We start from the raw sequence: 24,830 nt of genomic DNA, 5'->3' as shown, positions 1-24,830 counted from the left end.
CGAGAACGCATGCGCGAAAGCAGCCCCCCATTGCAGCTCGGCGGGACCCCTGCCCCCCTTCCCCCGCAATAAGAGAAAACACTGGGCACATCAACGTCTGAACTGATTTAGTGTGAGGGCTCTGGGCCTGACAGATACAGGCGGTTCCTGCGAAGGAGATTCCAGGAGGGAGGGAGGGAGGTGGAGGGGGAAGCGGGGCCCTGGTCTTCTTCCACCCTCGGAGCACAAGAGCCCAAAACCCGCAAGAGCAGCTGCCCAAGCAAACGTGGCCCCACCCAGCAGCCCCTGGCCTGGGTGGGCCGCTCCCTGTTCCCCCACCGCAGGGATAAAACACGCCCAGCGTTGTTACAGTGGTTACCAGACATCAGACCCGGGCAGGACCTTGAGGAGCAGAGAATGACCGACTGACCGCCCGCCCCCCCCGCAGCATCCTGAGATTTCAGGGCAGCAGCAGCTGTGCGCGTTGCGTGGAGGCCCCCGGAGGTGTCTACGGAAGGATGCAAGAGAAGGGCCCCCGGATGTGCTGCTGAGGGCCTTCCCCTGGCCATCCCCCGCCTTATATTACCTCCGCAGGCACAACAGGGGAGACGGAAGGCTGCTCTCCGACCGCATTGCCTGCCCATTTACGTGTACTACACGGAGCTGCGGGACAGAGCGCAGGCCGGCCAGGTTTCCGGGGCAAGCTGAGCCGCTGCAGGCCCTGCTTTCGGCATCAAAAGCAGAGCCCAGAGCAGGTGCGCTGTGCTGGGGGGTCCTAGAGAAATCCAGTGGGTTTAATCCATGGCTGAAAAATGCTGACCCCAGGAAAAAGCTGGGCCAGAGGCTGCAAACGTTTCCAAGGAGCTGAAAGGACAAAACGTCCGAAGGAGCAAGAACAAAATCCCCAAACAAAACGGGGGGAAAGTACAATTCTATTTTGTCATCAGTTTGTGCCATGTTCCGCTAACCACGTCCATCATAAAAACAGTAGAATGAACTGTAAATAAATAGATGTTGACGATGATGCACACATGAGTTATAAGTGTTACAACTCATCATTGCTTCTGCTCTCTTTTGTTTCTTCAGTCTTCTCTCTTTGTGGGCCTGCAATAAAGACAGAAACACACACACAGTTCAGGTGCAAAGCTCAGGAAACGATCTCAGAGACATCCTGCTGGGCAGCGTGGCTGCAGTGACCAGGGCTTCTCCTAACTCCAAGACAAGTGGGCCATGAGATGGGAAGAGGCAGGAGCTTGGGGGGGTGGGTGGCTGCAGGGAGGAAATGGGAAGCAGGGCTCAGCTAACGCTGCATGGAGCCCCTGTGGGTCAGTGAAAGCATAAGGAGGCTGGGAAAACTGACCAGAGCCTTCCCTGCTGGCTTCCCCACCGAGAAAGGTTGCTGTGGCCCAGGGGTGCGATGCAATAGGCAGCATAGTTCCCTCTAAGCTGAGCAGTGAGCAATCGCTTACTTAAAAATCATCCTCAACTCAGAGTTTTCCAAACCTGCCCAGAAGCCGAGAGGGAAGGAGTGAGAGAGGAAGAGAGAGAAACAGATAGAAAAAAGAGAGGAAGGAAAAGAGAAAGAAAAAGAATGGGAGTAAGGAAGAGAGAAAGAAAATCAAAATCTAGTTTGAAACTAGCTCAACTATTTAAGTGGCATTTTGATATTGATAGAGTTGCCCTGTTATGAGCTCACTCTTATAGACACACAGGACAGTATTTTGTTTTGAAATTCTCTGAGGCAAAACAGGGTGGGTTTTTTGTTTGTTTGTTTGTTTATTATTTCTGTGCCGCCCAGTCCCAAAGGGACTGCCGCTCAGACACTATACTCCCCCCCCCCCCCCCGAAATTAGAGGGAACACTGATGGGCAGATCTCCAGGGACATTTGCAACAGCCAATAAACGCGGTCAGTGAGTGAGGAGCCTATGCAGGCAAATCCCACTGCTGTGCTACAGCGCTTGTGGCTCTGGGTGGGTGTGGGAATCCGGTGCACGGACTCCAGTGCGGCCCAAGGAAAGCCCCCCCCCCCCCTCCAGCGGGGTTCCCTTACCTCCGTCTGGGTCCAACTCATCCTCCAGTGGTGTCTCCTCCTCCGTGGGAGGCTCTTTGGCTGGGCGGACATCTTCCGGCTGATCTGCTTTTGGCAGAAAAAACCACAGTTGTGGAGAGACGAAGCCCCTCTGCAGCGGAGGCTGCCCCCTCCCTCCACGTGCAGCCCAGCCAAGGGCACCAGGGGGACCTTCCGAAGGTGGCTCTGGCCCCAGTCCAGGGATCTGGAGGCGGGGCACACCGGCCAGAGGGCCTGCTCACCTTCCGGGGCCTCCTGCTTGGGAGGGGGGGCCTTGCCGTTCTCCGGCGCCCCCGTGGCGTTCTCCCTCTTCCTGGGCTTGGTGAACTTGGCCTTATTGAGGAGGTACTGCACCTCCCGGTCCAAGCCCGCGATCCTCATCTCAATGTCCTTGGAAAGCAGGACGGGCCGGACGGTGGGAGGCAGCTTGCTCTGCTCGGCCACCGTCTCGTTCTTCCACACCTGGGGGAAGGCAACCGGCACTCGTCTCCCGGCCAATGACCGCCGGCTGTTCCTCCCGAGGGACAGTGGGGCTGCCTTCGACCACTTTGGGCAGCAAAGGCCGATGGCAGAAGAGTCCAGCAGGGCCACCCGAGGAGCCCGGTGACCTTGGGGGCTCGGAGACAGGAGCAGAGGCCACCTGGGCTTTGGGGGAGGAAGTGGGGCTCCCGAACTCGGCAGGGCTGCGCTCACCTCCGTCTCGTTGATCGCTCTCTCCAACGTGCTCAGCTCGACCTCCGTGAACAACTGGTCAGGCTCCGGGATCATCCGGGCCCCCCTGAAAGGAGAAGGAAAGTAAAACTCGGGCGCAGGTGCCTCCGGCGTAGGGGGCAGCCCCCCTCCTCAACGGCACCAACAGGGGGGGAGGCTGGACTTAAGAGGAGCACATTGCCTGTTTCTGCTATTAAAAGGGCAGCTCTGTTTCAGTTGGCAATCCGGCCCCCCACCATTTGAACTCTGTCCCAGGAGCCCCCACTCGCAGAGCCAGGAACTCGCCCCACAGGTCACGAAACGCTTCGCAAGGGGCAAAAAGCCGCCAGGCCCAATCCCGGCTGCAGCACTTGCAGGTTCTCCTGGGGCCCTGCCCGCCCCCCTCCCTACCTGAGGAAAATGCTGGAGTGGTTGAGCAGGCTCTCCAGGTCAGCCAGGCGCTCCGGCCACTTCCTCCTCTCCTCCACCCGGAAGAAGAGGCCCCGGCACAGCCGCCTCAGCTCAGACAGCTTCTCCTTCAGCTCCTGGAAATCGCAAGGGGGCGGACATGGAGCCCGGGGGGGTCTCTGGCAGGGCAGCAGCCCCCCAGACAAGGCGGCGGGACCCACGCGGAAGCTAACCCAGCCCTTGGAGCGGAGGGGGGCGAGCAAGCCCCACGGTGTGTGAATGCCAAGAGAGCCGGCAAGACGCGGGCCGATAACAGTGCCCCCCCCACCCCCGCAGAAGGCCTTTGGTGGCAGCCGAGGGAAGCGCTGGACCTATGAGCCGCTCTGTGCCGAGCGATCTCCCCAGAAGCTGGGCAAGGGCACCCCAAGCACCCCCCACCCCATCAGCTCCCATTGGGAGGAGCTGCTGGGACCTCCCTTCCCAACTGACCCCCCCAACCCCCCCAACACACCCAGTAACGGGAGAAGCTGGGCGCTGCCTCATGCGGCTGCATCTTCCTGCCCCTGGGGGCCCCTAACCTTGGTGGGGGCCGTGTAGCCCTGGTCTTCCATCCAGCTGGAAGCTTCTCTCAGCTTCCTGGCTATTTCCTCCCTTTCTTCTTCAGTGGCCACCACCTGGTACTCCTCCTGGTAGAGCTTGTCCTGAAAAGCAGGGGAAGGGCTCGCTTTCCTGAGGAACCACCTGGGAGGGCCCCCGGAGGGGGGCAGGGGGGGGGCTCTCTCAGCTAAGCAGCGGCCCCCCTTTCCTCCTGGCTGGCCAAGGCCCCTCTGGACAGCGTCCAAGGAGAGGTCAGTCAGGCTTGGGGGGGGGGGCGTACCTGGGTCTCAAAAATGAAGGCCTCCAGGCTGTTGGCCGACTTCTCCCTCTCCTGCTTCTCCAGGTCCCTTTCGGTCAGCTCTTGCAGCCTGAGGTGGGCAGAGGTGAGAAGGGCGAAGGGCCAGACCGCCCGTTTCCCCCAAGGCAAGGAGCCCCCCTCCCCCCCACCTACTTCAGGCTGGAGCTCTGCAGCTCCTCCGGCAACGGCTCCAGCACGTCGTGGACGTCCAGCTCCACCGCAATCTCCTCCACCAGCCGCTGCTTCTTGGCCTTCCTCTCCTCCTCCTCCTCCTCCGCCCCCCCCACGGCTGCCTTCTGGGTGGGGCCTTTCGCGGGGGGCTCCTCCCCCTTGGCCGCCTCTGCCTGCTCCGGGGCTTCCTAGAGGGGGGCAAGGCCAAGGGTTCCAGCCGCTCACTCTTCCCTTTGCCCCCCAGGCTGTGCGACCCGAACAAAGCCAGGAGGGCTGACATGATGCTCGCTCACCACCTAAAAGCGTCCCCCTCTCTCCCCCACCTGCCAGAAAAGGCCTCACCTTGGATGGCCCCTTTCCTCCAGCCTCCTCCCGCTGGCCTTCAGGGGCTGAAGCCTCTCCGGCAGGTTCCTCCTGAGACCTGGGTGGCTGCTTCTGACCCTCCTCGCTAGCAGGCCCAGCCTGGTCCTTCTGGCGGTCACTGCCAAACTCTGCTTGGGCCTCTTCCTCCTCCTGGGGGCGGAAAGCCACGAGGGGCCCTGAGGACCCTTCTGCAAAGCCAGGCAGCTCAGCCAAGGGGGGGGGGGGCACACACCGCCCAGGGCCAAACAAGACCGGCTTCCTGAAAGTCCCACTTGCACCACAGAGACCCCCCCAAAATCCAGGCTACGCAGAATCCCCCCCCCCAAAAATACCCCACGTTAGGCTGCAGCCCTGACTCACGTGAACAGCCTCCGTCACGTTCTCAAGGGCTTCTGGCCCAGGGCTGCCCCCCCCGAAGAGGCTGGAGATGGTGTTCCCAAGTTCTGCCCGGAAGAAGGAGAAGAAGGAAGCTGCCTCAGAAGGGCTCGAGCTCCGGCCGTGCCCCCCCTGTCCCCCCGCCATCAAGGGCAGCGGTGGTCTTACTGGTCAGAGTGGATTCCTCCTCTGGCTTCTCCTCCACCACCGTCTCAAACACGGACTCCACCTGGAAGGGAGCAGGAGGCATTCACCTCTCGTGGTGGCTGGAGGCAGGGGGGGCTGCTGCCCGGATTGGGGGGGGGGGAGGGGGAGGCAGTGGGGTAGCAAAAATGGAGCTCTGCTCCAGAGCCCCCAATTTGCAGAGAAAGATGTTGAAAAAAAATGCATAAGCCACGTCCACAGGGTGGTAGGAGAAATTTGGGCTGGAGGCAACCTGATGCCCTTGGCCTTTCAAACGCCCCCCCCCTCCCCCCCCATCATGACTGCTGAAGAAACACACACAGTAGATCCCAACAGAAGGAGACCTAACCCGGGTGGCCTGCAGGGGGCAGCTCGGACTCACCTGGTCAAGACTCAGCACGCCGCTCTCGTCCATGTTGAAGTGGGCCTTGATGCCTTTGGACTCGTAATCCGGGTGCTTCTTGAAGCTCTCCCCCACGCCCCGCAGCTTCACCCTCGTCAGGTTCAGGGACCCAAACGCTCTGCAGCAAGGGGTGGGGAGGGGTGAGCAGAGAGGCCCCTCTCCGTCCTGCAGCTGCCCTCCAGCTCTGCCCCCAAGGCGCTGGGCGACTGCCACCTGCAGGACCCCAAGGGAGCCCAGGGGGAGGCCCACCAGCCCTCAAGCCAAGGCCCTCACCGCAGGTCTCTCTTGCTCAGGAAGCCCATGTCGGCATAGTTGACCTGGAACTCGAAGTCATCCGTGTAGCGGTTGAAGGTGATGACCTTGCGCTGAGGGTAGGGGGCCATGCGCTGGAAGAGGATGCGCCGGTTGTGCTTCAGGCTCCGGGACTCGTCCGCCTCTTCGACTTCCCGAGTGAACTCCACCTGTGGGAGGGAAGGGCGTGTGCGTGTGTGCGTGTGGAGAGGTCCCTTCCCCAGTGGCCGGCCCTTCCTCGCTTGCCTTCCTCCCCCACCCCCGCTTACCTGGATGGGGTACATGGCTGCGTCGCGCACCGCGAAGGGCTTCACCTTGAAGGCCTTGCTCAGAGCAGCTGCCTGGTAGACGGCCCCCATGGCAGCCGCCTCGTCGGCATTGATGTTCTTGCCCAGCTCTTCCCTGGAGAAGGTGGAGAGGAGCCCCTTCTGCTCCACCAGCCGTGGGGGACCCGTGTCTCCTCCCCCCCCCCAACTCCACTGCTAGAGGTGCCCCACTTCAGAGGAGAGGGTGGTGGGGGTCCTGGCTCAGCCGGCCTCGGTCTCCCTTCCTGCAAGTCCCAATTCCCCCAGGCACTGAGCTGGCCGGCAATGGGGAGGGGGCCAAGGAAGCAACCTTACTTGCCGACCGCTTGCAACAGGAATTCCTGCACCTTCGGCACCCGGGTGGCCCCTCCAACAAGGATCACCTGGTCAATTTCATCCTGAGAGTGGGAGGAAGGGACTGGCTCAGCCTCACTGGTGGCATTCTGGGAGAGTCCACTCTTAATGATGTATTTCTAACCAAGGGTGGTGCAAACTCAGAGCAACAAAGCAATGGTTTTCCAAATCACAGGAGCAGCTGCTGTGCAGTCCTGCTCTGTTCCATCAGCCAATAAACCCCCCGCCCACCCCCCACGGCTCCTGCACCCACCAGGCTCATCTCGGCGCTGCTGAGGGCCTGCCGGACGGGTCCTGCCACCCGCTCGAACAAGTCAGAACAGAGAGTCTCAAACTCCTGCCGGTAAACTTTGGCTTTGAAATCGATGTCATCCAACAGACCCTCAATCTGGAAAGGAGAGAAGAGACCCTGAGCACCTCCAGCGGAAGAACGGTGGCAGTGGGAGGCTCCCCTCCCCCTCAAAGCCATCCCCGCCTCGGCCCCTCATGCCCGGCTCCGGCTGCCACTCGCCTGAGCCATGTGGTCCGCGTTGGCACTCAACACCGTCTTCACCCGGTTGGCTTCCTTCAGCAGCTTGGCCATGGCACGGAGGTTCTGCCGGACGTCCTTGCCCGGATGCTGCTCGTTGAAGAGCTTGGCCAGGTGGTCACGAAGGCGCAGCTCCATCTGCAGCCCCCCCAGCGTCCGGTCAAAGCTGAGCAAAAAGAGCCGAGGGCGGGAGACGTTGTCCTACTCGTCAGTAAGTCTCTGGCCCCCTCCTCTGACCCCCTGTTCTCTCCCCTCAAACTCACTTGCACGCCTCTTCCACAGACACATGGAAGATTGACGGCCCTTATACTATTTCGTGTATTTTATCTTAGGATGGATTTATGTTTATCCCAGGCATGTTTCAATTCAGTGACTGTTTGCTTCTGATCTTTCCCCCAACTCACTTCAGGTTGTGTCCCCTTGTTCTCAGGTTCACTTTCCTATGAAAAAACACTTCCCTCCTGAACCTTATTGAACCCTTTGACCTATTGAAATGTTTTGATCCTGTCCCCCCTTTCCCTCCTGTCCTCCAGACTGGACAGTCTTTCCTTCTGATTTGCCAGAAAACGAGAGCTCAGACTTCTGACAGGAACCCTTACCCAACGCCCCTGATCTGCAGCTGAGGTTGGACCCCTGAGTCCTTGGTCTTCAGAGTCTGGTAGGTGACGATGGTGCAGATGGTGCTGCCTGCCCCCATGTCGTAGAACATGATGTTCTGAAAAAAGAAAGCACCTCATGGACACCACACCTGTCAGTGCTGTGGAGGGGACCCAGAAGCCTCTACAGGTGTCTGTTCCTGAACTGCCATTTTATGTGGGGTGTTTCTATTTTGCTCGGTCCTTGCAGTCTTGTTTCCTTTACAAGATCATGGAGGCTGTGGCCCCTTCAGGGTACAAAAAGGAGCAGGCTGCCCCAAAAGCAGCAAAGTGGGGCGGACTTATTTGGTGACCATGGGTGAACTGACAGAAGGCCTGAAGGACCTGAAAGAACAAAACCCCCTCCTGCGGTTGCTGAGTCAGCACTGTCCTGAGGGCACATAAGCCCATAAACAAGAGCTTCATCTTGGAACTGGCCAAGAGGCTCGTCTCCCTGCGTTGGCCCCCAACCCAACAGTCTCCCTGGCCCAACCCACCTGAGCCGTGGCATTGATGTCTTTCCTCCGGAAAACGCCGTAGTTCAACGCCACAGCAGTGTTATCGTTGATGAGCTGCAGCACTTTGAGATCGGCCATTTTGGCCGCATGCAGAACGGCCCTCCTCTCTGCTTGGTTGAAGTATGCCGGGATGGTGATGACGGCATCTTTGACGGGTTGCTCTGACGGAGCAGGGAAAGCAGCCGGTTAGCTCACAGTGCACATGCCCTTTGACCTCTCGTCATTTACTTTCTAACTTTCAAAACGGATCATCTCATTTTATTTCAGCAACATACCAGCCAGCTAACACAACATTATTGCTAAAAACAACTCAATTATCAACAACAATTAAACAAAGATCTAAAATTATGCAATGCTTGCAGCATTTTTGATAAGCTGTCAAAAGCTTGCCATAAAGTTAAAATAATAATAAAACCGACTGCGCCCTGCAAGTGTCTTCCAGAAGAACCAAAAATTAGCAAAGCAAGGACCATCCCCATTACTAAAAGCCTGAACGTTGCAAAGGGATGCAATTATTCCTGAAAATGCTTGTCTCCTCTTGCTAACATTTCAGGGACGAAAGCCTGTTAAACAAACTATTATCGCATCCTAACTAATCTCATTGCTCCGTACTGCTAGATGGGACTAATAGAAAAAAAATTACCGCCCCCAGAGAATCACTTCCCCAGCCTTTTACCCACATCCATTCCCAAAAGCAAATTCTCATGCTTCAATGTGTAAATAAAAGCAATTCCAACCTGCAAATTCCTCAGCCAGTGCACGAGAATAATTCAGGACCATACCCAGCATCTCTTCCGGAGAATATTGCAACTTTCTGCAAAGAATAAGAAAAATCAAGTCCCTTTAAAGATGCTTGCAGAAATATGTTTCTACCCATGTAACACCTGTAAATCATTCAAATCCCATTCCTTGGATAACGATAGTTATTCTAACAAGAACCTGGGACACATGACCAATGCCCAGAAGGAAATAAAATAAAATTAAATGCAGGACTCATTTCCAGGAGGTGCAAGACTTTCTGGGCCAACTTGGTCACTGTGCCTGAGCAGTGTGAGAGACGCTGTTTGTGGACACTCACTCTGAGAGTTTAAAGATGACCGTCTCCCTTCTGGCATCTTTCTCCAGGTGATGCTCTGGAAACCACGACTGGTACAGGGCTACTTGGGGGTTGTCAAAACGTTTGCCCAGAAGGTCTTGGAAATAGCGGAATGTGACCTTTGGAGTTTTAATAGCCTGTAAAATAAAAGTGCCACAACAGACAATGCTCGGCGGCAGTAATGCTTTTTATAAAGCTCAAATGGAGCCATTTCAAGATTTACCCAGCCTCTTTCTGCATTTGGCAGGAAGTCTGAATGGAAGAGGACCTGGGAGCTGCTCAATGGTTGGAGCTTGGGGGGGGGGGGGATAAGCACAGCAGAGGCAGGAGAGGAGTCAGGCCGTGCGTGTGGGAGGGGGGGTTCCGGGGGGGCTCACCATTCCCACTGCGCTGTCGCCAAAGAGCCGCTCCGTCTCCTTCAGGGCCACGGCCAGCGGGGTTTTCCTGCGGGACTCCCTGCAGGGGAGGGAGCAAGGCCCGTCAGTCTCCCCGGGCCAGAAGGGGGGTCGGGAGGGAGGGGGTCGGGGGGGGGGGCGTCGCTCACTTGTTCAGGACGATCTCCATGGGAACCCCGGGCTTCACCAGCGCCACCTTGAGCGACTCGCTGCCCAGGTCCACCGACATCACCGCCAGGGACCCTGCAGCACAAAGGAGCCCGCTGCCCTTCAGCCTCCCGGGGGCTCAGCCGGGGGCCCCTCCCTTCCCCTCCCCTCGACGGCCCCTCACCGGAGAGCGGCGGCAGGCAGGCCAGCAGGGCCAGAACCAGGCGGCCCAGGAGCGGCAGGCGGGGCCTTCGGGACGCGGGAGCCATCGGGACGGGGCGCGGCGGCCGGGCTTCCTGTGCTGGCGGCGGCGGGCGGCGAGGAGCGTCCTGTGCGAGGTCGGCGGCCGGCGCGGCGTGTCTCCCTCCGCCGGGCTGCTCCTTCCGTGGCGGAAGCGACGCGCCTCCAGGCAGACGCGGCGGGCTCTCATTGGAGCGGCCACACGCCGCGCGACACCATTGGTCCACGTTCCCGGCGCCGCGCTTTCCCGGAGCCCGCCCCCGCCGGGGGAAACATCCGGGGGCGTGGAGGCGGCGAACTTCAGTCCCCAAGAGCCCCCGCGGCGGGCCTGCGGAAGTGGCCGTCCGTCCGCCCTCCGCGGAGCCCCTCCCCCCCAGTCCTCCGCCAAGATGGCGGCCTACCTGCAGTGGCGGCGCTTCGCTTTCTTCGACAGGGAGCCGCTGACGGACTTGGCCGGGACGCCGGTGCTGCTCCCCGCGGGCATCGTGGTCTGCGACTCGGGCCGGGGCAGCCTGGTCTTCGGGGATATCCTTCGTGGGCGGCGGCGGCGGCTTCGGGGGGGTGATGTGTGAGACGGGGATGGGGGGCGCCCTCCCTCCCTTCCATCCTCCCGCGGAGAGGCCCCTTAACGGCAGCCCACATTGGGAAGGGCAGATCTGGTTCCTGCCGCGCTCGCTGGAGCTGAGCAGCTTCCAGGCCTACAAGCTGCGGGTGTCGCACCTCTTCCAGCTGAAGCAGCACAGCATCCTGGTGTCGGTGGGCGAGGAGGAGGAAGGGCTGAACCCGCTGGTGAGGCTGAAGGCCGCGCGGGTCAGTGCCGCCAGGCGAGAGAGGGACCCTGCCCGTCTGTGGCCGAGTCTATTCTCCCGTCTCCAGACAAATAAGACCAGTCGATATAAAACAAGGAGGAAACAGTTAAAAGGAGGCATCATAAATGCAGAATATGCAAGCCATGAAACCTCATGCAAAAGTTACCCAGGCTGACAGGCCTATATTGGGTGTGGGGCAATTTCCCTAACAATCCCTTCGTGATTCTTTGTAGGTCAAAGTCTGGAATTTAGAGAAACGTGATGGTGGGACACCTCAGTGCACCAGGATTTTCCCTGCAATACCAGGCAACAAACTCACACTGGTATCCTGTCTCACCGTCCATGAAAATCTCAACTTCATGGCTATTGGTAACTAGAGCTGCTGTTGCGTATTCCTAAACCTTCATTGCAAAGTGAACTTGGAAGAGAAACCCTGGGGGAGGCCGTCTGCCAAAGTATTTTTATACCCTTTTTGTTGAAACCCGACCTTGTTTACCATTAAAAGTTGTACCTGGGCCCCCTGAAGAATATCCCTCAATGTCAGCTGGTGCAAAATGCTGCAGTGCGGGCTACCTGAGCTGCCAGTTCGATTCCAGGTGCTGGTGTGAATCTAAAGGCCTACATAGTATGGAAAGAGTCACCTGTTCAGCTTAGAAGCAGTGGGGAATGTTTCTGACCTCTGGGCCTTGTTTCCTTCTATCTCGTAGGCTTTGTGGATGGGAGTGTGGTGCTTATCAAGGGGGACATTACAAGGGATCGGCATAGCAAAACCCAAGTCCTACAGGAAGGAGGCCACCCGGTTACTGGGCTTGTTTTTCGCCAGTCAAACAAAACAACTCACCTGTTTGTGGCCACCACTGAGAAAATTCAGGTGGGCTGTTGGTCTTCGGGGCAGTGAGGATGTGGCAGAACTCGGGTTTGACCCACTCTTTGCCTGGTTGGATTCCTGTCCTCACTGCTGCCCTTTTCTTTGGCTTTGCAGTGTTACAGCCTCTCGGTGAAGGATTGTCCACTACTTGAACTGGACATGCGTGGCTGTGGACTGCGCTGCTCCACTCTCAGTGACCCCTCCCAGGACCTCCAGTTTATAGTGGCCGGAGATGAGTGTGTATATCTGTACCAGCCGGATGAGCGGGGGCCTTGCTTTGCCTTTGAGGGTCAGAAGCTGATTGTCCACTGGTATCGAGGCTATCTGACCATTGTGTCAAAGGACTGGAAAGTCTCTCCCAAGTAAGTTTGTTTTGTGGCCGGGATGGAGCTTCGGACAGTTAGATGAAACACCTCTAAATACGGGTGTGTTTCTGAACATTCCTAACCTGGACAGTCATTTATAATGTTCTAATGGACATTCGTGTCCTTCGTTTCTCCATGTGGAGCTGGACAGATTTCTTTCCAGATTGTGTTGAAACTCTTCATTTTCTGAGAGTTGTAACTAAGTGATGGAGAATATAATTGCCACTAGGCACTTTAAAGCACACGACTGCTTTTGGAAAGGCTCAGTTTTCAGTAAGATTTAAGGTATCAAAGTTTATGAAATTATTTGATGGCTGCGTCTTCACCTAGAAGTGTAGAACAGCCCACCGTCTCTGCTGAACGCATCGCTCCCCTTTTCAAAGAGTCCAGCCCCAGTAGACTCCCAGCAGACGTGGTTGGTCAATCCACAGGAACTGAATTGAAACATGCCTGGGATATAAATATAGATCCACCCTAAGATAAAATACAGGAAATAGTATAAGGGCAGACGAGATGGACCAGGAGGCCTTTCTCTGCTGTCAATCTTCTGTGTTTCTTATTGGCGTTACTCTTTGGAAGTGTGGAGGCAAGCTGCCCGTGGCTGAAGCTGGAGCTGCTGTGAACTCTTCCTTTCCTGATGGCACAGAAACGAACTGATGGTCTCTGCATTTTCGGGTGTTCAGCTTGTCTTTCTCTCTTCCCCTGTCTGCTCCAGGTCTGAGTTTACTGGGGGAGAGCCACAAAACTCTGACAAGCAGATCCTGAACATTTACGACCTGGGCAACAAGTTCATTGCTTACAGCTCTGTGTTTGACGATGTGGTGGATGTCCTGGCAGAGTGGGGGTCCCTGTACGTGTTGACCAGGGACAGGAAACTCCACGTGCTGCAGGAGAAAGACACGCAGACCAAACTGGAGGCAAGGGGCCCTTCTTTGCCTTTTCTGGAGCCCAGTGGGGCAGAGACAGAGGGGCTCTGGGGCAAACGGCTGCAGCACGTGGCCCGGCCTGGTCCTTGGCGGGTGGGGGGTGGGCCTTCCATGGCAGAACTCTTTCCCAGATGGACTTGACTGTCTAAATTCAAACCGCTGGAACCTCCTTGGAACCCCGACTTCCTTTTAACAGATGCTGTTCAAGAAGAACCTTTTTGAAATGGCCATCAACCTGGCTAAAAGTCACCACCTGGACAGTGATGGGTTGTCCGAGATCTTTCGCCAATACGGGGATCACCTGTACAACAAAGGCAACCACGATGGGGCTATTCAGCAATACCTCCGGTGGGTAACACAAAGGAGTCAGGTGCAGGTTTGGCCTCCCTCTCTCCTGGGCCTGGCCTGGACGACGAGGCTCCTCCCCTGGGTTGGCGCCCCATCCGCAGTCACGTTAAGAGGGGGGTTCGCCAGGGGGGCACACCTGTCCAAGTGGGGAGCGCAGGTGGATGTTTCCAGTGAGCATCCAAGTCCTGAGAGGCCGGCCTGAAAGCTGGACGGGTCCTGTCGAGGCAGAGTGTTCTCCCCCCTCCTCAAATAAGTGTGGAGGGGCTGCACAGGACGTCAGCAAATAGCCTTTGGGAGTTTAGAGATCCATGGTGGGTGCATCCACTCGAGGTGGGGTGGGGTGTCCTTGAGAGAGGGTTGGTGCTGGTGGAGCCTCCCAGGAACGCCTGCTTCGTCCCCCCACACCACCACCACCCGTCCCCCAAACTGGCCTTTGCTCGCTTCCCCTGCGGTGGTGCCAGGGGCTGCAGCTGCTCACCTGTTGGCCACCTGCACCGGCAACTGTGTTCTTTCCTCAGCACCATTGGGAAACTGGAGCCTTCTTACGTCATCCGCAAGTTCCTGGACGCCCAGCGGATACACAACCTGACCGCCTACCTGCAGATGCTGCACTTGCAATCGCTGGCCAACGCAGACCACACCACCCTGCTGCTCAACTGCTACACCAAGCTGAAGGACATCTGCAAGCTAGAGGAGTTCATCAAGGTCAGCGGGCAAAGGCACCTTCCAGGCCCCAGGTGGGGGGCCCCTACTATGTGAGGGCCCCGTATGGCCCTTGTCTCTCCTGGCAGCAAGGCTGGTCAGGTTCAAACTGACCGGTTGTGTTGATGAAGTTCTTTTTTTAAAAAAATAAATTTTTATTATTTTTATAAAAACAAGACACAACATACATACATAAAAATACAAAGCAGAGCACATAACAAAACAAGGAGCCACATTCGCTCCGCTCAGAACAGGAGTCTCCATGGTAGGAAAAGAACATGTCGATGCTCTTTATGCGTAGTCTTCTCTCCCCCGCCCGAGTTGCCAGATGTGCTAAGAGTTTCCCTGATGCAAATGGAACAAAACCTCGTGGGAGGAGCCGCCCCCCCCCCCTGGAGAGCTTGTCTCTTCAGCCCTGGAGTGAGGGGGCTTTGGAGCACTTGCCTCTGCTCAGTCCGGAGGGTCCTGGGCTGACCCCATCCCCTCCGTCCCTCCTGCAGACCAGCGAGAGTGAGGTGCACTTCGACGTGGAGACAGCGATCAAGGTGCTTCGCCAGGCCGGCTGTTATTCGCATGCGGTGTACCTGGCTGAGAAGCACAAGCATCACGAGTGGTACCTGAAGATTCAGCTGGAAGATATCAAGGTGAGGCCTCCCTGGTGACTCCTGGGCTTCTCACTGGGCAGCCGAGGGTGTTAGCAGGGGAAAGGATGGATGCGGGCCTGCTCTGAAATTGGCTCAACCTCAGGACTCCTTTTATTTAGTATTCATTCGGGGGTTTTAATGCCCCCCTTCTCCTCAGACTCGGGGTGGCTTACAGCCTGTTAGCAATGGCACTTTCCAGCATAGCCACAGCCTATGCCCCCCACAATCCGGCTCGTCGTTTGACCCCCCTCGGAAGGAGGGAAGGCTGAGTCGACCTTGAGCCGGTGCTGAGATTTGAACCGCTGACCTTCAGATCTAGCAGTCAGCTTTAGTGGCCTGCATAAGAAAAACCGTAGCTGACACCTTTCTGGCCGCCTGCTTCCTCGGTCTTGCAGAACTTCCAGGAGGCCCTGCGCTACATAGGCAAGCTCCCCTTCGAGCAGGCGGAGAGCAACATGAAGCGCTACGGCAAGATCCTCATGCGCCACATCCCCAATGAAACCACCGAACTGCTGAAGATCCTCTGCACGGACTATCGGCCAGCGAAAGAGCAGGAGGGGCCTGGCCTGCTGCCCGAGCGGAGGGTAGGGGCTGAGGCCCGGAGCAGGGAGGAGGAGGGGCAGGGCCGGAGTGGGATGTGGGGCACAGTAGCCCGAGGGAGGGGGCTGGAGTGCATCACGAAAGGCTTTAAAATAGCATGAAACCAGGTCCCGGGGGGGGGGGGCGGGGGGGAAGGCGGTGGTGCTAATTTGTGTGTAGCCCAGGTGACGGTGGGGAGGTGCGGGCATGGCACAGACGCCTGGGGCTTCCGCGGCTCCCTCCCCCGGCTTCACTGCAGTGCCCCCCGTGGCTGTGCTTGAGGGTCTAGGGGAAAGCTTGCCCTCTGGCCTTCTGCTCCCCCTCCCCACTGTGTCCCGGCGCAGGCAAATCCGGATGAGTTCATCCCCATCTTCGCCAACAACCCCTGGGAACTGAAGGCCTTTTTGGAACACATGTCGGAGGTCCAGCCGGGCTCTAAGCAGGGCGTGTACGACACCTTGCTGGAGCTGCGTCTGCAGAACTGGGCTCACGAACAGGACCCGCAGGTACGTTGTCCTGGTGGTCACGAGGGGGGGGGGAAGGGGGCTGGAGTGATGACCGATGCCCCCCCCCTCCCGTGTCTCCCCAGGCCAAGGAGAAGCTGCACCAGGAGACCATCCTCTTGCTGAAGAGTGGGAAGTTCCAGGCGGTCTTTGACAAGGCCCTGGTCCTCTGCCAGATGCACAACTTCAAGGCCGGGATCCTGTACCTCTACGAGCAGCACAAGCTGTGAGTGCAGGCGCCCCCTCCCCCTCCCTTGGCTGCTTGGGGGGAGGGGGAGGGAGGCCGGCCAGTGTCAGACCCTTCGGCCCTCGGCCGGCTCTCTCCAGCTTCCAGCAGATCATGCACTACCACATGCAGAACGGGCAGCACCAGAAGGTGGTGGAGGTCTGCGAGCGGCACGGGGAGCAAGAGTCCAGCCTCTGGGAACAGGCGCTGGGCTACTTCGCCCACAAGGAGGAGGAGGAGGACTGCAAGGAGCACCTGGCGGCCGTGCTGGGGCGCATCGAGGCCAAGCACCTCATGCCGCCTCTGCTGGGTGAGGCCGGGCTCTCTGCCCCAGGTCCCTGTTTTACGGGCAATCTGAGTCGGACAGAAGCCTGAGCCAACCGTGAGCCCATCTGGGTGAGACTGCAGGCTGTGGGCAGAGTTTGCCTGCAATGCTACACTCTGCCACCGGGGCTCCTACAACCGCCTGGCTGCATTTCTCTGGCTCAGATCCACCGGGTGGCAGAAGCAGGGCAGGAGGATTGTAGCTGCCCCCTGCGTGTCTCTTTTCCAGTGGTTCAAACTTTGGCTCACAATTCGACGGCCACCCTGTCAGTCATTAAGGATTATCTGGTCAGCAAGCTGCAGAGACAGAGTGGCCAGATAGAGCAGGATGAACAGAAGATCCAGAAATACCGGGAGGAGACCAAGCGCATCCGCCAGGACATTGAAGAACTGAAGACCAGGTAGCTGTGGGACCTGCGGATGAATCTGCCCCAGGCCCAGCCGAGGGTCCCCCCCTGTTGCCCCGTTCTGTGTGGGAAGGGAAATGGTCAATCTCTCGGAATCCCACCCTTTCCCTGGAAGGCGGCTGCTTTGGGCTTCCCTCCTCCGCTGGGTGGGGGTGCAGGCCGTGTCCCCCCCTCCCCCGGTTTGATGGCCTTTTCCCATCTAGCCCCAAGATATTCCAGAAGACCAAGTGCAGCATTTGCACCAGCGCCCTGGAGCTGCCCTCGGTCCACTTCCTGTGCGGCCATTCTTTCCACCAGCACTGCTTCGAGAGCTACTCGGAGAGCGGGTCAGAGTGCCCCACCTGCCTTCCTGAGAACCGGAAGGTCATGGACATGATCCGCGCCCAGGAGCAGAAGCAAGACCTGCACGACCAGTTCCAGCACCAGGTGGGTCCTCGGGGGGTGGGCGAGGGCTCTTAAAGGGCTTTGAAAGGGGCTCGGGGGTCTGAGCCCCTGCCCAACCTCCTCTTCTGTTGGCAGCTGAAGTATTCCAGCGACAGCTTCTCCGTGGTGGCCGACTACTTTGGCCGTGGCGTTTTCAACAAACTCACCCTCATCACAGACCTCCCTCCGAGCAAATCTGTCGCGGCCCTGGAGGCCGGCTTGCAGCGGGACCTGCTGGTCAAGACCAAGAGGAGCACCTAGAGGGCCCCCCCGGACTTTGAGGGGGGCAGAAACAAGGCTGGGCTGGTGGGGCGTGAAGCCCGCTTGCTTGCCTCGGCCCCCTCCTCTTCCTCCTGGAGCTCTGCTCTTCCCCAGCAGAGAGAGGCAAAAACAGCCCGGCTGGGGCTGGGGCTCCGTCTGGCCACCGTCTCTCAGGAGGGGGCGCCTAGCAGAACCTCCAGCCAGACCTGCCAGAGCCGCTCCGGCAGCCTCAACCGCCGCCTCTGAGATGGGAAGAGCTGGTGCAGCTGGAGGACTGACTGAAGGGCGCTGCTCCCACCCGCCTCTGGGCCTTCTTCCTCATGGGGGGGGGGGAGAGCGAGGGTCCCGGGGTTGGAGGCTTGCCAGCCATGGGGCGGATCGGTGGGGTGGCTGGGAAGTCTTGCTGGGGCAACCGTGTGCTCTAATGTTTACCTTATAGTCACTCCCACACTCCCAGCTGTGGGAAATTGCCACACGGGAATCACTTGACCAAACAGTGCAGCACAAATTGTTCTGTAAAATACATGGAGACCCAGTTAACTTAAAATAACAGCAAACTTTATTGATTACAAAGTATCTCTCTTTTTTTAGGTGGGTGGGTGGGCACGCATACACACACACACTCGTACCAATAATCACCACCGTAACCAAGAAAAAAAATACCCATATCAACAAGCAAAAAAACCCAGATACGTAGCCACCTTCAAAACCCGCTACAAATATATACTGTATAGATATAGACGTCTCACTCCAGCTAGAATGGTTGGCAAAGAGTCTGCCACGCACGAGGGGATTGGAGACGTGGTTCCATATTCCCAATTGTGAGTAATGAGATGTTCCCCGTATCCGTTGCAATCCGGAGTGGTGGGCTGCAATGACAAGACTTGTGGGTTCAACAACTTTGCAAGTGGTGGCTTCCATGCATTGAGAAAACCCCTCTATTCTCCAGCAAAATCCCTTGCCTCAATCTCTCTTGGTCCACAGAATGGACGTTGCAACGTAAGAGCAGTTCCTGCTTTGCACTTGGCATTCCAGGCCACTGGGTGTTTGCTGACCTCTTTGCCACCGACCAGGCCCCACTACAACCACCAGATGTGCTTTCTTCAGGATTTTCTTCATGCTTCGGTTCCCCCCCCCCCCCCATTTCCCTTGCTACGGCACATGCCCGCTGAGCAACCTCTGGTCCTACCACTTGTGGGCTATAAGAATTTTGCCCACCACTCTCAAACTGTACATCTCTGGCAGAAGTGGCAACACGGGTGAAGCCCCACCAGTAAACCAGATTCCCTGCTCTGGTAGAGAAGAAGAGTCCAGCCCAAAGCCAGAACCTCCTGCCCCTTGTTTAGTTCAAGGAGGGAGGCGGGAGGCTGGTCACTTCTCCCGTGGGGTGTCAGGATGGGGGGGGGGGGGGCTATAGCGGAGGGCTCTACTGGCGTCTATAGGAGACTTTCCGCAGCTGCAGGCAGGTGACCTCGGGAGCCCCGTTTCAGCAGCCTTTGCTCCGAAGGCCGTTTCTGGCGCTCTGGCCACGAGACTGTTGGGCGGGAGACTGCAGCGGGGATCGTCCAGGCCAAAGGGAAGCATTTTAGGGAAGGTGGGTGGCAAGCGAGAGACGATCCCTGCAGCCTTTAGGGCCCCTCGCCCGTTGCCCTCGCCCCCCTTCTCAGCTGGGGGGGCTGCAGCGGCCCTTGGCGCTTCTGCGGAGCCCTCCGGCTGCTCCCTCCGCCTTCCCCGCTCCCCCTCTGAGCCAGGCCGGCCCCGCGGTCCCTTCGCTGCGCTGTCCAGCCCCGTCACGGCCCTCCGCCTTCTCCCCGCCTTGGTTCCGCTCGCCCCGTCCCGCCCCGGGCCTCCCCCGCGCCCCCCCTCGAAGGACGGGACCGTCGGGGACGCTGCGGTCGCTCCGTCGAGGGCTCCGTGTTAGCAGGATCCCGACCCCCGCCGGGCACAGGAGCGGCGCGGCCTCCCCGGGGCTCCGCTTCCAGGCCCCGCCGCAGCCCCGGGGGAGGAGAGCGGAAGGGGCGGCTCCGAAAGCCGCGGAAGTGACGGGAGGCGGCCGTCCGGCGAGGTGACCCCGGCCGCGGCTCCCGTTCGGCCGGCCACCGCGGCTCTTTCGCCGGCATGAGCGGGCCGCCTCCTCCGCCGCCTCCGCCCTCGTCTCCCCCGGTGAGCGCCTCCCGCCCCCCCCGGCCCGGCTTCTCCGCGTGGCCCCTTTTCCCCGCCGCCCCCTCGGCCCGCCCCCTCCTCTCCTCCCTTATCGCGGGCGGCGGGGCGGGCGGGGCGGGCAGGGTTGTAGCCGCCCGGCCTCGGCCTGACAAGCGCCGGAGCCCGCCAGAGATGGCCGCGGAGGTGAGGGGCTCCCGGGGCCTTTCCCGGCCTTCCCGGGGGGCTGCTCCGGGGCCCGGCCCGCCTCCCCTGCCGGCCTGGCTGGGCGTCTAACGGGCGGCTCTTCTTTGCAGCATCCAAAGGCCTCGGAGACCCCGACGGTCCGCGTGGGCACCAGGAAGAGCCAGGTAGGGGGCGAGGGGCGCGGTTGGGGCCTCTGGCGCCTCGCTGTCACTTGCCCCCCACCCTCACCTGCACAACCGATTGCAAGCGGGGTTGAATGACGGGGGGGGGGGGGGGCTCCTTGCCTGCCTGAGTCTGGAGGAGGTGGCTTTTCCCGCCTTTCCCCAGGCCCTTCGCAATGGGGCGATGATGACAAGGACCAAAGCTTCCTGGGGTGCAACTGCCCCCCCCGCAGCCTCCCCCCCCCGGGACCCTTCATGGGAGCCCCTCTGGTGAGGGGGGGCAGAGAGGGGGCCTCTGTTTCTGGCCCTCTGGTGCTGAGGAGGTCACCTGGGTGTGGAGGGAAGCCAGCCAGCGCAGAGACCCCCAGGGACCGTTCCTGAGCTGAGCTGCAACTGCTCTCTCTTGTGGGAAGAGGCCCAATTGGCCTCGGCTGGGCTGGCCGGGTGGCCTGAGGCCTTGGCAGTTGGCGGAGCTTGAGCAAGCCTTGGCCTCGGTTCCTGCGCGTAGGAAGGAGAGCGCAACCTCTGGGGCTGAAGGCCGGGGAGGGTCGGGGGGGGCAGCTTGTGCAACGGGAGAGCCAGAGCAGCAGGCGCAACAGGCGGAGGCGTGGAAGGATCCACCCAAGGAGACCCGGTTGGGAAAGGCTGATAATCGCCTGGCCCTTCTCGCCCAGCGCTAATCTCCCCGGGCCAGTTTCTGGGGAGGAGCCTGGCGGGGAGGAAGGGCTGGGCTATGGGGCAGAGGGGGGGGGGAGAAGAGCTCCCAAGGTCCTGCCCTTCCACAGGCCCACCGTCCTGCCCCCTTCAGTCTCATCTGCGAGGGGGGGGGCAGGATGGTCCTCTTGCACCAGCAGCAGAGAGGGGGAGCCCTGTGTGATGGCCGGCCGGCCACTGTCGTATTGCTGATCTTCTGGGGGGGGGGCGGGGGGGTCTCTTTCTGAGGGCCTTCCTCTCTCACCATTGCAGCTGGCTCGGATCCAGACTGACAGTGTGGTGCAGATGCTCCAGCTGCACCACCCCCACCTCCGCTTCGAGATAGGTGAGCATCCTGGGAAAGGGGTCCAGAAGAGGTGGGGGGGGGGTTCCTGTTCTTGGGGGGAGGTGGAGGCAGCCCAAGCAGGTGCATTAGGAACAAGATTGGGGGGCCACATTTACCCTCCAATTTCTCTTTCTCTCTAACAGTTGCCATGTCAACCACTGGAGACAGGATTCTGGACACTGCCTTATCCAAGGTTATTTCCTCTACCTATGGGACTTCCCCCCCCCCCCTGACTCAAGGCGCACCCGGGGCTGACTGACAGGGCTACGTGACCATAGAGTCCTGGGGGTTTGGGGCAGAGTGGCCCTGCAAGAGTGGGAGGGTCCCCATCCTGTTTCTCTCTTCCCCCACAGATTGGAGAGAAAAGCCTTTTCACCAAAGAGCTGGAGAATGCGCTGGAGAGAGACGAGTAAGCCCTCTTTCTCTGGTGCTCATCTCGGGGTGGGCCCAGGACCCGGACTCCCCTGGCCCAGGGCAGCAGGAAGGGGCCGGAGTTTCCATGGGTGCCCTGGAAAAGGGCCGCACCCTCCTTGAGGGCCACCCAGCTTGCCGGGCGAGACCCCCGTGGCCAGGGGTGGGTTGCCCCCGCTGGCATTCCTGGCACGCTTTCCTCTTTCTTTCAGGGTGGACTTGGTGGTTCACTCCCTGAAGGACCTGCCCACTTCCCTGCCCCCAGGCTTCACCATTGGTGCCGTCTGCAAGTGAGTTTGGGTCTCCTCCTCCTCCTCGTCCCTGCCCTCCTGCCTTTTAGCTGGGGGCCCCGTCACAGCAGAGGTGCCTGGGGAGCGTTGCAGGAGCTTCTCTCCCTGCTGGGCCTGTGGCGCCCCCACCCTCTGCCAGTGGGCACGTGGGAGGTTTCTGAGGCCTCCCTCCCCCGCCCTTTGCAGGAGAGAAAACCCTCACGACGCGGTGGTCTTCCACCCCAAACATGCAGGCAAGACCCTCGGCAGCCTCCCGGAGAAGAGGTGAGGAGCGGGCGCAGGGGCTTGGCCGTGGCCCCACCCGCATTGCTGTCCAGGTGTTGTGCCTGGAGCGGGGAGGGCACCCCAGGGGACCTTCGTGGGGGAGGGTTCCCAGGAGCCCCACTCGTCTCCATTTGGGGTTCCCTGCAGTGTAATTGGGACCAGCTCCCTCCGCCGTGCGGCTCAGCTGAAGAGGAAATTCCCCCGGCTGCAGTTCAAGGACATTGTATCCTTTCCTGAATCAGGAGGGTCCAGGGTCACCTTCAGTCATTTGAACTCCCTGACCCCCCCCCCCCCCCCCACACACACATGCAGAGCAACCCTGGCTGGGTTACAATTAAGGCCTAAATCTGCCTGCCTAGCATGAGAAACAGCTGTTGGAACCGCTGGCCTTCCTCCCAGGGACTGAAAGTGCGTCACTCATACGCTGCCCCCAACTCACCACCCAATTCAGTCTGAATCCCCCAGCTTGTCCTGGAGGGGCTGAGATTCTAGCTGGTTCTCCCTCCCCTTGGCAAGGCCAGTTCTCCTTCAAGGCAGCCTTCGGTCGCTGGCCCTTGGCGGCCGGCTCCTCTGTCCCCCAGAGGCTCAGAATGCCCCCCCCCCCAAGGCCTGGGATGGCAGCCCCCCCCCCCTCCCAAAGCCTCTGGGTTTTGCTTAGCCTTCCCACAGAGGGGCAACCTGAACACCCGCCTGAAGAAGCTGGACGAGAAGGAGGACTTCAGTGCCCTGGTCCTGGCAGCAGCGGGGCTCAGGCGCATGGGCTGGGGCAGCCGGATTGGCCAGGTATGGGGCTCTCCCAGCAGAGGGCGTTCCATGCGCTGTCTTGCAAAGCGGCCTGGGGCTGACGGACTCTCGCTTCCCTCTAGATTCTGAGCCCTGTGGACTGCCTGTATGCGGTGGGGCAGGTGAGTGAGACCCACAGCCCTCCCCCCCTCTGGAGGACCCCTAGACCCTGGGACCCCTGGCACGCGGCGTGGCCAACCTGAGGCCTGTCAGCTCCAGAGCGCTGATCCCCAGCCTTCCAGAGGGCGGGGGAGGCGGAATTGCAGGGAAAGGCCCCCCCTCCTTTACTGCCCTCCCTCCCCAGGGTGCCTTGGCCGTTGAGGTGCGGGCCAAAGACCAGGAGATCCTAGAGATGGTCTCGGTCCTGCACGACGAGGAGACCGTCCTGCGCTGCATCTCTGAGCGAGCCTTCATGAGGCGCTTGGTAGGTCTCTCGGGGGGAGGCTTGGGGGGGGCGCTCTGGAGCACGGCCCAACAGCCCTGCCTCCATGCCCATGCTTCCCTCCCCAGGAAGGAGGCTGCAGCGTGCCAGTGGCTGTCAGCACCCTGATGAAGGATGGCCAGGTAAGGGCAACCGAGGGAAGGAGGGAAGAGAGGGGCCCCCTGGAGGGGGGAGGGCTGCCCACAAGTGCATTTCATCCACTTCCACACACACCCCCTTTCTTTCTCTCCTCTCCAGCTGTACCTGACTGGAGCCGTCTACAGCCTGGATGGTTCCGACAGCTTGCAAGAGACCATGCAAAGAAGTGTGAATTTCCCCCCGGAGGTAAGAGTCGTGGGCCTGGAACTCTCCCTAGTCTAGGGTAACCGCACACTTTGCTGCAGGGAGACAACCTGGGCCCCTTCTGGGGGGTCTTCCCTGCCAGTTCAGCATGCTGGGGCCCTGGAAGGTCTCCCCCCCCTGTGCAGGGTGAGCTGGGCCTTCTAGCCTGCAGCCTTTCCTTTCCAGAATGAAGAAGGCCCCGACGACGACCTCCAGCACGTGGGCATCACCGCCAGGAACGTCTCCCGCCTGGCCCAGGAAGCAGCCGAGAGGCTGGGCCAGGAGGTGGCCGACCTGCTGCTGAGCCAAGGGGCCAAACAGATCCTGAGCGTGGCCAGGCAGCTCAGCAGTGCCTGATGGGCAGAGCGCCTCCTGGGAGAGCCATGATGTCGGCCTGCTGCCCTGCCCTCCCGGAGGAGGAAGAGAGGGGACCAAGCGGTGGCCTGCCTCCGCTGAACTCCCGTGGGTGGGGGGGCGGGGGGGCGGCACTGCAGGCTCTGGCCAAGAGCTGCTCAGTCGCTCCCGACAGAGCTGCAAAGTTGGACTCTGCTGGAGACTTGGGAACAATTGTGGTGAAAACCGATTAAAGGGCTACAACAAGTGAAAGCCCAGAGTCTGGCCCTTTGTCTGCCCGCCCAGCACTCCAGAGGCCCGTGGGGGGGGGGGGGGGCTGGCAAGGGAGCTATGGGGACCCCCCTCCCCCAGGGACAAGAAAAGGCCAGAGATGCGCGCGTGGGTTCAACGTCCTTTTTTTATTGGGCGCCCCCAGGCAGCCTCTTGCCGCTGCCCGGCCCAGCCCAGCCCAAGTACATGGCGTCCGCAGGGTCTCCGCTGCTCCGGCTCCTCCTCCAGCTCTTAGTACTCCTGCGAGGCGGCCTTCTTGGTGGCGGCCGCGGTCTTGCGGGGCAGGAGCGCGGCGGGGATGTTGGGCAGGACGCCGCCTTGCGCGATGGTGACGCGGCCCAGCAGGCGGCCCAGCTCCTCGTCGTTGCGCACCGCCAGCTGCACGTGGCGCGGGACGATGCGGGTCTTGCGGTTGTCGCGCGCCGCGTTGCCCGCCAGCTCCAGGATCTCGGCCGTCAGGTACTCCAGCACCGCCGCCAGGTAGACCGGCGCGCCCGCCCCGACCCGCTCCGCGTAGTGGCCCCGCCGCAGCAGCCGGTGCACGCGGCCCACCGGGAACTGCAGCCCGGCGCGCGAAGACCGCGACTTCGCCTTGGCCCGCGCCTTCCCGCCCGCCTTGCCGCGACCCGACATCCCCGGCGCCCAGGAGAACCAAATGCCGCCCGGCCCCGCGGGCCGCCTTTTATACAGCCCGCGCTTCTCCGGCCGGCCCGCCCAC

General features: G+C 60.2%; 4 protein-coding genes across 6 annotated transcripts; 2 read left to right on the top strand and 2 right to left on the bottom strand.

Moving 5' to 3' along the window:
* Positions 1-92: 92 nt before the first annotated feature.
* Positions 93-10,207, bottom strand: HYOU1 (hypoxia up-regulated 1). 2 transcript variants are annotated; one of them, XM_070765729.1, is made up of 24 exons: positions 9,991-10,207; positions 9,809-9,902; positions 9,642-9,720; positions 9,247-9,401; positions 8,906-8,982; positions 8,148-8,329; positions 7,615-7,730; positions 6,998-7,181; positions 6,740-6,874; positions 6,448-6,530; positions 6,097-6,229; positions 5,810-5,997; positions 5,516-5,654; positions 5,119-5,179; positions 4,936-5,018; positions 4,555-4,725; positions 4,195-4,400; positions 4,024-4,111; positions 3,725-3,847; positions 3,150-3,283; positions 2,742-2,826; positions 2,291-2,510; positions 2,031-2,114; positions 93-1,083 (listed from the first exon to the last, which is right to left on the bottom strand). In XM_070765729.1, exons 1-24 carry the CDS (start codon positions 10,073-10,075, stop codon positions 1,025-1,027), a joined length of 2,964 nt encoding a protein of 987 aa, XP_070621830.1. In that variant the 5' UTR covers positions 10,076-10,207; the 3' UTR covers positions 93-1,024. The 2 variants fall into 2 exon arrangements, with proteins under 2 accessions (XP_070621830.1, XP_070621829.1); XM_070765728.1 differs by having other exon boundaries at positions 2,031-2,117; positions 9,991-10,188.
* Positions 10,208-10,381: 174 nt separating this feature from the next.
* VPS11 (VPS11 core subunit of CORVET and HOPS complexes) lies at positions 10,382-18,004 on the top strand. The gene is made up of 16 exons (XM_070765730.1): positions 10,382-10,571; positions 10,687-10,835; positions 11,089-11,224; positions 11,563-11,726; positions 11,838-12,085; positions 12,804-13,005; positions 13,211-13,362; positions 13,881-14,067; positions 14,565-14,708; positions 15,104-15,292; positions 15,632-15,793; positions 15,877-16,016; positions 16,118-16,326; positions 16,570-16,741; positions 16,951-17,173; positions 17,267-18,004. Exons 1-16 carry the CDS (start codon positions 10,436-10,438, stop codon positions 17,429-17,431), a joined length of 2,778 nt encoding a protein of 925 aa, XP_070621831.1. The 5' UTR covers positions 10,382-10,435; the 3' UTR covers positions 17,432-18,004.
* Positions 18,005-19,438: 1,434 nt separating this feature from the next.
* On the top strand, positions 19,439-24,094 carry HMBS (hydroxymethylbilane synthase). Of its 2 annotated transcripts, none has more exons than XM_070765768.1 (14): positions 19,439-19,594; positions 19,888-19,941; positions 20,905-20,977; positions 21,121-21,170; positions 21,331-21,386; positions 21,601-21,678; positions 21,865-21,942; positions 22,090-22,165; positions 22,612-22,725; positions 22,809-22,847; positions 23,030-23,149; positions 23,236-23,289; positions 23,405-23,491; positions 23,675-24,094. In XM_070765768.1, the coding sequence occupies exons 1-14, from the start codon at positions 19,550-19,552 to the stop codon at positions 23,843-23,845; spliced, it is 1,095 nt and encodes a 364-aa protein (XP_070621869.1). In that variant the 5' UTR covers positions 19,439-19,549; the 3' UTR covers positions 23,846-24,094. The 2 variants fall into 2 exon arrangements, with proteins under 2 accessions (XP_070621869.1, XP_070621867.1); XM_070765766.1 differs by having other exon boundaries at positions 19,470-19,777.
* Positions 24,095-24,221: 127 nt separating this feature from the next.
* H2AX (H2A.X variant histone) lies at positions 24,222-24,746 on the bottom strand. The gene has a single exon (XM_070765799.1). It carries the CDS (start codon positions 24,743-24,745, stop codon positions 24,344-24,346), a length of 402 nt encoding a protein of 133 aa, XP_070621900.1. The 5' UTR covers position 24,746; the 3' UTR covers positions 24,222-24,343.
* Positions 24,747-24,830: the final 84 nt, after the last annotated feature.

The sequence above is a fragment of the Erythrolamprus reginae genome, chromosome 12 (assembly GCF_031021105.1).
Source record: "Erythrolamprus reginae isolate rEryReg1 chromosome 12, rEryReg1.hap1, whole genome shotgun sequence".
Taxonomy (NCBI): Eukaryota; Metazoa; Chordata; class Lepidosauria; order Squamata; family Dipsadidae; genus Erythrolamprus; species Erythrolamprus reginae.
The sequence above is the reverse complement of the archived record's forward strand: the minus strand, read 5'-3'. Positions and strand labels throughout refer to the sequence as shown.

Excerpts from the sequence above, each read along its gene's own strand:
- HYOU1 (XM_070765728.1), bottom strand. The coding sequence starts at position 10,075 with ATGGCTCCCGCGTCCCGAAGGCCCCGCCTGCCGCTCCTGGGCCGCCTG. Across the intron at positions 9,903-9,990 it reads CTGCCTGCCGCCGCTCTCCG|GGTCCCTGGCGGTGATGTCG; the intron begins GTGAGGGGCCGT and ends TTTGTGCTGCAG. Across the intron at positions 6,230-6,447 it reads CTGTTGCAAGCGGTCGGCAA|GGAAGAGCTGGGCAAGAACA; the intron begins GTAAGGTTGCTT and ends CACCTTCTCCAG.
- VPS11 (XM_070765730.1), top strand. The coding sequence starts at position 10,436 with ATGGCGGCCTACCTGCAGTGGCGGCGCTTCGCTTTCTTCGACAGGGAG. Across the intron at positions 16,742-16,950 it reads ATTGAAGAACTGAAGACCAG|CCCCAAGATATTCCAGAAGA; the intron begins GTAGCTGTGGGA and ends TTTCCCATCTAG. Across the intron at positions 17,174-17,266 it reads ACGACCAGTTCCAGCACCAG|CTGAAGTATTCCAGCGACAG; the intron begins GTGGGTCCTCGG and ends TTCTGTTGGCAG.
- HMBS (XM_070765766.1), top strand. The coding sequence starts at position 19,550 with ATGAGCGGGCCGCCTCCTCCGCCGCCTCCGCCCTCGTCTCCCCCGGTG. Across the intron at positions 21,943-22,089 it reads GGCAGCCTCCCGGAGAAGAG|TGTAATTGGGACCAGCTCCC; the intron begins GTGAGGAGCGGG and ends GGTTCCCTGCAG. Across the intron at positions 23,492-23,674 it reads GTGTGAATTTCCCCCCGGAG|AATGAAGAAGGCCCCGACGA; the intron begins GTAAGAGTCGTG and ends TTTCCTTTCCAG.
- H2AX (XM_070765799.1), bottom strand. The coding sequence starts at position 24,745 with ATGTCGGGTCGCGGCAAGGCGGGCGGGAAGGCGCGGGCCAAGGCGAAG.